At 37.7% G+C, this 11,870-nt stretch overlaps 1 protein-coding gene across 1 annotated transcript; it reads right to left on the reverse strand.

Annotated features, from left to right (window-relative positions):
* Positions 1–6,535: 6,535 nt before the first annotated feature.
* Positions 6,536–7,241, reverse strand: FERD3L (Fer3 like bHLH transcription factor). The gene has a single exon (XM_036877077.2). It carries the CDS (start codon positions 7,030–7,032, stop codon positions 6,541–6,543), a length of 492 nt encoding a protein of 163 aa, XP_036732972.2. The 5' UTR covers positions 7,033–7,241; the 3' UTR covers positions 6,536–6,540.
* Positions 7,242–11,870: the final 4,629 nt, after the last annotated feature.

An 11,870-nucleotide genomic window follows, 5' to 3' on the forward strand; every position in this document is an offset into this window, starting at 1 on the left:
CCACTACTGCAATCAAATACAGAACTATTCCAACAGGAATTATTTGATTTGAATAAATGCACACTGATGTGGAAAGCATAGACTTCAATATAAAGTCTAGGCTGCTGACAAAATAGAAACCTGAATGAATTCAGATAATTTTTTTGAGATTTCAAGTCACCTACCTACCTTTCTCTTTAATGTATGTGCTATTACAGCAGCTGGCTAAAGGAGGGACTTTCAGTTTCTATAGTCTCTGTTGGGTGTGTATTATTCCACTTAGAAAAATGTACAGACCAGGACTAAATGCTGCCCTCCAGTATTCCAGGAATAAAAAAATGTTGGGGAACTTTAAAAATCTGACTTTTTCAGATTATTTAGAAGCATTATCTAATAAGTCCTATTCTTTATATATGTTATGTTTTCACATATTACCATTGGTGGTGAAGGTGATGCCTTGTTTCATAGAGTTTTCATTGCCATACAAATGGAAGGGATAGAATAATGATGATAATGATTATGACATGTATTTTTATAGTAGTTCCCATTTACTGAGTGCTCACTATACACCATTCATTCTGCATATGTATTTCAATCAGTCTTCATAAGGGCCCTATGAGATGGATATTATTATTCCTCTTTTAAAGCTGAAGAAACTGAGGGTCATCAAAATTAAGTAAGTTGTACTAACTTCCATAGTATTATGGATGTACCTGCAATTCAAACTTACTTCTGTCAAATTCCAAAGCTTGTGTGAATAATCATTATGTTCATTAGAAGAGTTTTATCTCCTCTCTTTTGGGAGGATTGCATTGAAGCCACTCAAGGAAAAGTGTGGCTTTAAAATATCCATTGATGATTATTTCAAAGCCTCTTCAAAAAGACCCACCAGTCATCCACCTTCTCAGGTTTCAATGCAGAGACTGTATCTCTGTGGTACATGATAAGCCCAGGCCTACATGTGTGATCTTCAGCAAAGATAAACAATAGTTTTTCATTTTTACCACATAATTTCTACTTAAATATAATAATCATATAATAATATACAAATAACCTCAGTCCCTAAGAAGCTGGTGTCTGAGATCCTTGGCTGAGTATAAACCTTAACTTCACTATTTATTAGATGGTTGAGCTTGGGAAAGTTATTTCTATTCCACAGTGTCATCATCACTATAAGGTGCCAATATCTTTAAAATATTATGAAAACTTTAATAGTTCTGTAAAAATCTCAAAACAGTGTTTAGAACACGGTTGTCATGCAAGCAATACAGTAAATATTATTATTAGAGATATTACTGTTTATTATTACAGATAATATTAATTCATCTAGACCAATCCAATTATTTGGTGATTTTTCTTGAGACTATTTCTAGTTTTTCAACATTTCACTAAACAATGGTATTAAATGTAGTCAGTCAATGCAAGATCTGACTGGTAACAAATATAGCCTGTGATTTTACTAAACTTTGAAGAAGTCACAAAATTATCTGCTGTAAAATAATTGTGTAATCACATTCATTCATTCATTCACTCATTCAAACGCATTTGTGACATTGTTGCCTTTTATTGCTTACCAGCTATTTGATCTATGTCTGTATTCTCATAGACACTTCCCTACCTTTTGAAGAGTGGAAATCATAAAAAGCTGTCCATAACAGCTGTTCTGAGGTCATCTATGTTTGCTGGCTGCAGGTGGAAATCTCCTTCACAGAGTCCTAAATAGAAGGTTATAAAATGTGGCCTTTGGGGGAGCCTAACCATATCAGCCTTTTGTATAATCTATCATCTGCAGAGTGTGTTAAGCTGCTTTTGATATTTGAAGGCAATATCTTTCAACGTAATGTGTTGCCTATATATAACCATTGGTCCCTTTTAGGAATCTCGCTGTCATGCTGATTTCAGTGAGTAAATGAATTTTTAAGATGCTACTCTGGTGACTCAGTTTAATTGAAGGATTGTAGATCTTTTTGAAATCAGTTGGGAGGATCAAATGAGAGAAAATAATGTGAATGCTGCTTAGAAAACAATAAAGCACTAAGTCACCAAAAGACATTTTATTATAATTTGTCAAACTCTTGATTTCATTGAATATGAAAAGTTCTTTACCTTCTGCAAAATTAAGCGTGGACTTCTACCAAAAATTAGCCATGAGAAGGTTTTGAAATGTACTCATACTATTCTTTGTGTTTCCTATTGCTCCTTTATAGAAGTGTTTTAGGTGCAAACTAAAAATCTGGTGTCATTGAGAAAGTTGTGGAAATTCAGAGGCTTTGGTTTTAAGACTTGAAGAAGTTTTTCCATCTTTCTGGTATTTTATTCCTGTCAGTTTGCATGGCTTCTTTCCTTTCCTTCTCCTCCTCTGCCAGGTTTGGTTTTGAGCTTTGGATTCAAAGAAACCCCAAAGTGAAAACAAAATGGTCAGAACTGCTGACTCTTGTTCTGTAAACTTTTTTAGTCCAGCATTCACAAGAAAAGAAGGTGCTGACCAGAAATTGGGCCTAGCTTCATCCAAAATGTAGGCCAAGTTCAGGAATCTTTGAGGGAACTTTGGGCCAAGTTATAGATATATACCAAAATTTCAGTACTTTTCGAATACATTTAAAGTAAAATGAAAATTATCACACTATGAGAGGTAGATTTAATACTTAAACTTCATATATTAATCTGTCAGCTATTTTTAATAAAAATAAAAATCTAACGTTTTGTAGCAAATAGAATCTCTTGATTTTTTATCTGCAGGTACGTTTTGGAACCTCACACATAAAATGTACTTAAGTGTCTTCATTAGCTTTGAAATTTTCTTTGAAGACTTGTAATTATGAAAAAAGTTATGCTAAACTGTGCTTAACAAGTTTCATCTCTCCTATAAACCTTCCACAGTAGTGTTTTATTATGGAAATGCTGACAGATACAATAACAGACACGAATCCAAGGGGCTTAATTGTATGTTCATGCAGGAATATGCATACTAGCATAATAGTTGGTTCAGTTTCCAGTGCAAATTTTGCTAAAATACGCTTTCACATTGGACACCTGTAAAAGATATTGGTCTGAATGACTGCCTGTTGATGGAAAAGACTTCTGATTTTTTCATATTTCATATTTCATATTCATATTGTTGCTTTCCTTGGAAAGCCTGATTATGTCTTTCAAATATGATTTAATTTAGATCTTTTTTGGTTTACATGTCTGAATACTGAAGAGTGACTTGATAGTTATGGAGAACTTAGTTTGAGACCAAAAGGCAATTTTCAGTCAGTAAAGAATATATAAATAAATTGTTTCCAAACAACATCTAAAATGATATTTAGCTTCTATATGTCCAAATAATTTTAAGATTTCAAGAGCCAGTTCTTACAATTTTGGGAAGGAATTGACACCATTAGTTTTTTTTAAAAAACACTGGTGAAGGTTTTGAAAACTAGTGTCTACTGATATTTCTGTCAACCTTGTTTTAAAAGAGAACAAAGAATAAAACAATTTTAACATATATTTTGTTATATACTGAAAGACACTCATATTAAAGAGTATACCAAATTTATGGAATTAATATGGAGAAAACTTAGAAAAGTTGAAAGTGAAGATAATAGAAGTGAAGTGAATTCATGTTGGAAACATGCATCATTTTGTCTTATCTTTATGGATGATTTGGTATATGGAATAAGTCAACCCATTTCTATGTGTTTCTGATCCTTATTTGGCTTCAAATTATTCTATTACTACAATGATTAAGAAAATGTCTTAGATACTTTACATTTATAGCAGCTTCTAAATATAAAAAACTGACAACACAACATTTGTAAGCTGTAATAGTTTTAAGACTTGTGGGCATAATTCTAATAATAATGGAGAAAATGCTTTTTATTAAGAAGTTCTTCAGGCATTAATTACTCTACTGAAGAGGTATTAACTGTAGGATATAATGTGCTTACCAAGAATATAACATAATGGTTCAGAATATGGGGAAGAGGATTAAGAGTGATGGATAGTTGTATTTACTCTTCAGCACCCAATTTTGGGGTCCTTTGTCTACATAGTTTTTTTTAAATGTCTGGGTTTCAAAATTAGTTATCAACAGAATATTAAAGATTCCTAGAGTTGAAACATTTTGAAACTTATTTAACACCTGCAGATTATTAAAAGTGGATGTTTAATTCTCAGGAGGACTTTTAAGTGGGAGAAGGAAGAGAGCTTCCATAAGCTCTTTCAATTTTGAACGCATTCACACAATATATAAAATATCAACACTTAAAAAAATTAAATAAATTAATAACTGGGTGAACATGAGGGAATTGATGGAGCCACTAGCACTCCATAAGAAGTTGGGGAGCAGCATCAAGTTTGATGATGAATTGAAAATAGTTGTTTTCCTCTAACATATTGAAATGAGTAATTTAAAAGCTATCTTTAAAAACAGATACACTAGTTTGAGAAGCCAGAAAGCACCTAGGAAAAGAAGAGAAAATGAGTAATTTTACTTCATAAATATAAACTGTGAAGTTTTCAGTTTAATAAAGGTGCTTGAGAATGAAAAAAAAATGCATTCCCTGATTTTGTTGTTTGGTTACTTTTTTTTTTTTAACCGTTTTACCCTGTTACTTTTATGATAGAGGCAGAAGTCCTGGTGAAGACAGTAAAAATAAAAAACATTTTTGGGAGGGTGTACATTTCAAAACTAATCCAGTTTCCATATATAAGAGAACTAGGAAAAGTTTTAAATGAAGGCACTTGACAAGCAAAGCCCTGTAATGCTGTTGGGAGGAATATGAACTGGCATAACCCCCCTGGAAGGCAATCAGGCCATTTGTAGCCGCAAACCTCAATGCTCATTTGATGCAGAAATTTCACTTCTAGTTATCTAGTATCAGGGAATTATAGTCAGAGAAGAAATTTGTAGAATGCTCTTTGCATCATTATTTATTTCTTGTAAAGAAAATATCTTAGCTATCACTTGTAAAGGACCGGAATTAAGTTGTGCTACATCGATATGACAATAAGATACAGTAATCAAATTACATTTGAAAAATATTTATAGTCCAGAGAAGAGTGCTTATTCTATAATGCTGAGTGGAAAAAGATCAATATCAAAAGATCCCAAATTTGTTAAACATACTAAATTTATATCCGTATAGAAAAAAAAAAAAGACTAGAAGGACATAGATAAAAATGCTCACTGTGGTAATGCGGAGTGATTTATATTTTTCTTTTCCTTTTAGGTTGAGTATATATTACTTAATAAAATGTGTTATATATCTAAAAGTATGATAGTGTAGTGTGTGTGTGCACGCACTCACACATACACAAGGGTATGGTAAGGAAGAGGCAAAATGAAGTGTTGGAATACAACAGGATTTATCCTTTAGGATTATTGAGTTTACAGGTAGGTGGGTATTATTCACAAGTTCCTCTCCTCACGTACCTACTTCTATTCGGAGACCTTCAGTTCAGGTGTTAGCAGGTGGCCCAGAAAGGAAGAACTGTGTAATGGCAGAGGGTCCAAACTGGAGGCGGCCCCTCACTATGGTCCTGCTTCAACCTCAAAATCTCCATTGCACCTTTTGCAGAGCGGAAGAATGCATCTCCTCCTTTGACTTTTTGCTTCACCTGTGCCTAAATGCGATAGAATGAAAGCTATCTTCTCTACCTACAGTAAAAAATTTTAAAGTGAGCGCTCAGGCGGCGCTGCGTCTTCCCAGCGACGGGGAAGACCTGGTCCTTTCTCCCGAGGCGACACGGGGAGGCACCTGCGGGCTCGAGGCGCGCAAGACCCTCAGCATGCCCATGAGTGTCTTGGAGCAGGGGCCCGAGCTACCCGACCTACCTCCGGGTTCAAGCATCTGGCTCCTAGAAGGACGCGAAAAGGGTTCCTGATTCTGCGCATAAGGGGAGGGAGAATGAAGTCATTTCTCAAGAGTCGCCTGTTCCCTCGACTCCCCGTCCCTCCTCCTCCTTGTCCTTCCGTTTGACCACAAGCCTAAAGGAACCGGACAAGAGATCCGGAGCTCCGTGGCCTCCCAGGAGGTCCCGCACCATGCACCCCTCGTGGGTCTCTGCTCCAGGATCTCTCTAAGGGCGCGAGTAGCAGCCGAGCGCCTGCTGGGGAAGGCATGACACCGACTCTTGAGGATTAAGGAAAAAAACTAGGAATGTCTATTTTATTGCTTCTATTAAAAAAAAAAAAGGTAAAGAGGAGAGATGGGACTCCGTAGAAGTCCCTGGAGTCTGCCGTTAGTGGAGAGGGTTAGCTGCCCACCCACCCGGCCTGCCGAAGCTGCTTTTGGGCGGGAGCCTTGATGACCCAAAGGCGTTCTAACTCATTCTAATGATCCCCGCCCGCCGCTGCCCCAAACCACCGAGAGCGGTCCCGTGTTTACTAAGTACACGGCTGCCGCTCTTCTCAGGGCTATGGGGATTTTAACCCCGAACCAAGCACCAGAAAGCCAGAGGTTCTGTCTTGGAGCAGCCCTCCAGGCCTTTCCGCCGCATCCTGCGGGTCCTGAAACACCCCCAGCCCCGCGCGCCCAGGGGAGGGAGGGGCAGACTCCTCCATCCCGTCCCGACTCAGCGGGTTTCCTCCTTCTCGCAGCTCTCCAAGAGCTCGGTCATGAAGGAAATGTAGACGATAGCCAGGCGTAGGGTCTCGATCCTGGACAGCCTCTTCTCGTAAGCAAAAGTGGGCACCTTTCTCCGCAGCTGGTCGAAGGCCTCGTTGAGGTTGAACATCCGCTTCCTCTCGCGGATGTTGGCGGCCTGGCGCTGGGCGTAGGTGATCACCCTTTTCCTCTTCGGGCGGCCCAGCAGGGAGGCACCTCTCCCTTGCTCCTCATCCTCCTCCTCCTCCTCCCCGTCGTCTCCTTCGCCCTCCTCGTCTGGATCCTCCTCAAAGCACGCCAGCCTCCTGGGTCTTCCCTCTCGGAGCACAAGGTCTCGGTCACCAAAGGGGACCCCGGGCGCGAAGTCGCAGAGGAGAGGATGCCCCGGCGAGGCCAGGGACAGGTCTGCAACGAAGCCCAGCACGGTGGCATCCACGCAGCTCTCCGGATAGGCCTCCATCGCGTCGGCTTGGTCCTGCGTCTCATCGGTTTCTAGCAGGGAGGGGCGAGACTCTGGTGATGGGCTTCCTAACGGCCCTGAGTAGGATGCGACACCATCACTGAAGGACTAGGCTACATGAGTATTTGTAACCGAGCTGATAACAGGATTAGTGTTACCGATAGGGAAGGCTCTGGCAACGTCCTTCCTCTCGAGGCTGATGGAAGAAGACAAGCTCGAGCATGCATGAAGACTCAAAGGGACGGGCCTCCAGTTTCGAGATTCCGTTCGCTGCGCCACCTGGGACAGTTCCTTCTTGGCAACCCCCAGATCTTACCTGCTGTGCCTTTTGTGTTTCTCCACACCCCCGCAGCCGGCTAATATTCTTCAGGCTCCTTATCTCATGTAGTTATTTAATTTAGTTTTGGATTTTCAAAGCGAGGATGTTTTCCACAGCTTTGGATTCTCCTTGGCTTCAGGGCAGGAGTCCTGAATCTTGCCAACCAAGGCTGCCTGTGGGTGTGAAACAAGTGCTTGTGCTTTTAATGATGTCCTGAAGAGGGGCCCTGTCTGCCAGGGGTCGAGGGGAGCTGTTTGTCCGGTATCCCAGTGCAGCGGCTGCTGAAAGGCAAAATCTTCCATTAGCCTAAGTAAGCACAGTAGGGGGTGCCGAGAGCGCATTCCCAAGGGTCGCTGTTGGAACCGGCTTTCTCCTCCCTGGACATCGTAAACAGCTCTCCTGCCGCGTTACAAACCCTGGCTCCCAAAGCCTGTTGTGTTATAATCAGCTAATAATTGAGATACTTGACTTTCCTTTTCTTACCCTTCTACTCTTGTAGAGGATTTTACTTCGAAGGCAAAAGTTATGATGACAGTAAAATGAAAAAGGGAAGCTCAGAATATTTACCCCGAGGGTGCTTTACTGTACTATCCCAGGGCGGGAGGCAAAGCAAACCCTCTCCCTCCCCACAAACAAAATAACTTCAATCTCCTTTCAAATATGCGGTTTACCCTCCGATGAACCAATGGGTCGATAGGCTCACCCTCTGTGGAGAAGTCTTTCAAGTGTTAAATTGCTGACCAGTATTTGTGAAAAAAAGAAAGACCCTGACACTTCCATCTGGCTTATTTTTGTCATTGATTAGTACCTTCCTGCAGGACTTCAGAACGGAAGCTATACTACTGAATTCTTTTAAAGGAAGATTTCTGGTTATCTTTTAGGTCATTATTTTTTAGATGAAAAGAGACTTTAAATTTGGTATAACGAAAATGAAATTTCACTGATTTCATATTATCTCTAACATTTTAACAAAGAAGGGTTCATTTTTCCTTATTTGCCACTAGCTGTATTTACTTAATTTTTCAGTATAGGGATTTTTAAGAAGACACGGCAGGGCAGAACAATATGTTAGAAATAATCTTAAAGATGGACTAGAAGAAATAGCCTTAAAAATTAATATGAAGACATTTTTGTTCAAGGGAGAATCGGCAAAGACATCAATTCCTAGAAGGAGGTAAGTTGTGACTATGACGGCTCAGTTAGCACATTGGACAGCTCCCAGAAAACCGCGCATTTCTAACAGGTAAGCAAAATTCGTTTCTTTTCCCTAGCCTCTCAGTGTGAACTCCCAGATACTATTAAAGCACTATTATCTTGAATTTTCCCTCCCTCCCTCCCTCCCTCCCTCCCTCCCTCCCTCCCTCCCTCCCTCCCTCCCTCCCTCCCTCCCTCCCTTCCTTCCTTCCTTCCTTCCTTCCTTCCTTCCTTCCTTCCTTCCTTCCTTCCTTCCTTCCTTCCTTCCTTCCTTCCTTCCTTCCTTTCCTCCTTCCACCCCTTTGTGTCTGAGTCCTCTTTTGCCCCTTTGTCCTTTTATTGATTTTCTTTTCTCTTGCTTGTGTTTATTCTTCACTCTTCAATTTGCGTTGTGATAACTCAGGCAGAGAAGAATGGAAATTTACTTTCCTGAAAGATGTTAATGAGAGTGAGATTTTTAAAATTATGATTACCTGTTTGTTTTTACTAAACTTCTTGAAAAGAGAAGACTGAAAAATAAAAATGAATTGGATTTTTCATAGTGGCTAAGAAATAAGCAACAAATGGGAGAAATAATTTTTGTTTGATGAGCAAGAACGTGCTTTCCAACTCTAACTTAATGTGTTCAAATATGTGGACAAATTTTATATTTGACTTTTTGTTCTTTAATGTTTCTCATGACTTTTTTCCCCTTTAAATGCACTCATAAAGATTAAATACCTCATCTAGTGAGAATCTAGTTCCCCAATAAATGCATTAGGACACTTAATGGAAATAGGATAGAAATTTAAATTAAAAATTTAATAAAGTAACTGTCAGAACTATCATGAGACTCGAAAGAGACACTTTTTCTTGGACTAAACTTTTTAATGATTTTATGCAAAGGAATAAATATTTCAACAAACAAAATTACAAAGGAAACTGTGGCAAAATTAATGGAACCCACATACAGGATTGGATTGAAATATTGGTATTAAAATATTAGGGAATTTATAAAAATGTCTTAACAATCATGCCTGTAGCCATACTTTAAAAATGTTTCTCTTCAACTTCATTGTAAAATCCTAAGATAAACACTTCTGTTTATAACACAGTAATTTCAGTTTATCTTAACATGGTTCCAATTATGGTGGTGTAATTAGGGCAAAAATGTTAAAATCTAAGTTATAATAATTTGCCGTTTTTGTTTATAAATCTAACTATAGAACAGAAATAGGTGAAATGTTTTTCCCTGCTTATTTTGAAACATCTGTTTTATTTTTAAGATGTTTTTGTGGATATTTGGCTCTACATCCAATATAGATGGTATATGTAGTAAATTTATTAAGTATTAAATGGTTTAAAACAATTCACCCATTGGAAGGAAGCATTATTTTCATTTCCAGATTTGAAAGTTAAAAGAGAACCATTTTTTAAAATCCAACTGAAGATAAATAGAAGTTAAATTCAAACTTGATTCTTTTGGGTTCTAGAGCTGTAGTTTATAATTACTCATGACCCACATGGAGGCTTCTGTAAAGAGTTTGATAAACTCTCTTCCTATTTTGCTCAATGTTTCAGAAAATAATCATGAAATGAAGTTCATTATTAATAAACTTAGTTTATTACCTATTTTATCTTTATTGACTGATCCCATTAAGCATTTATATTTACTATTATCAAAGTAGGAAAATGAAGTGACCAAGAGTAACCTGGGCAATAATTCTTCAGGTGGCTGGAGGTTGGGGTTAAGAGTAATATAGACAGACAGATTAAAAAAAAAACTTTCCAGGGAGTAAAGCAAACATCCAACTCTCCCAAATTTGTTAAAACCTTTCCTTTCACTCTCTCTTCATACCCCTTCCTTTATTCTTACAGAATTGTTATGCAATTTCAGGGAAAATGATAAAGTAGGACAAAGGTAGACATTTGTCATGATTGTGGGGAGAAAGGTCTAAGAAATACTATTTCAGATTGCTTATAGAAGGGGCCTGCTTCTTCTTACTCATTTTCAAATTATGATTTATGGCCATGGATCATTTTAGAATAAGAAGAATATATATGCATCTATCTTATTTTTCTATTTTAGGTAAACTTCTTTTGAAGTTTAATATATAGACTTAAAATTCACAAACCATATATGTGCAGCTTAATGAATTTTCATAAAGTAAACATACTTATGAAATCTGTGCCCTACTAAAATTAATAAGCTAATTTTGAGAATTATATGAAAATAAACTATATGTATTTTTGTGTCTTTCACTCAACATTTTTTATGAGATTCATGCATATTATTGTTGAATAGTATTTCATTGTGTGAAAAACCACTCTTAGTTTATTCTTTCTACTCTTGATGGGCATTTGGTTAGTTTCCAGTTTATCTATTACAAATAGTCCTATGGATATTGTTGTACATACTTTGGTGAGAATATTTATGCATTCCTGCTTGGTATATGCATAGAAGTGGAGCAGGTTATGTATATGCTCAGCTTTAGTAGTTACCAACAAATTGCTTTCCAAAATACTTACAACAATTTACACTGTCACCATCACCAGTGATGTATTAGAATTCCATTTTCATCACCTCTTTGTCAACAGTTGGCATTTTCAAGCCATTCTGAGGATATTCATAAGTATCACATTATGGTTTTGATTTGTATTCCCCTGAAGGTAAATGAAATTGAGCACAGTTTCAAAATGGCAAATTAGGTACTGGCTCCTTGGTAAAGTGCCTGCTCAAATGTTTGCTACTTCTAATAATTGTTTATTTATTTGTATATATGTTCAGTTATGAGCAATAGCTAGTATTGTCTCCCTATCCTGGCTTTCCTTTTCACTCTTTTAATGAATGCCTTTTGAACAGAAGTATTTATTTATTTATATTGAGTTAAATTTTTTTACAGCAGCTTAAGGTTTACAGCATAATTCACAGAGATTTCCCATATACACCTTGCCCATACACATGAATAGCCCCCCTCATGGCCAACATCTCTCCCTACAGTGGCAATGATGTTACAATCGATGAACCTACACTTACACATCATAATTACCAAAGTCCCTACTTCTACCTTAGGGCTCACTCTTGATGTACATTCTATGCATTTGGATAGATGTATTATGATGTACATCTATCATTATAATACAAAGTATTTTCACTATCCTAGAAATTCTTTGTGTTCTGCCTATTCAGCTGCAATCACTGATGTTCAGTCTCCATAGTTTTGCCATTTCCATAGTGTCATGTAGTTGGAATCATATAGTATGTAGCCTTTTCATGTTGGCTTCATTCCTCCATGTCTTTTTATGGCTTGGTAACACATTTACTTTTAGTGATGAAAAATAATCT

This window comes from Manis pentadactyla, chromosome 7, assembly GCF_030020395.1.
Source record: "Manis pentadactyla isolate mManPen7 chromosome 7, mManPen7.hap1, whole genome shotgun sequence".
Taxonomy (NCBI): Eukaryota; Metazoa; Chordata; class Mammalia; order Pholidota; family Manidae; genus Manis; species Manis pentadactyla.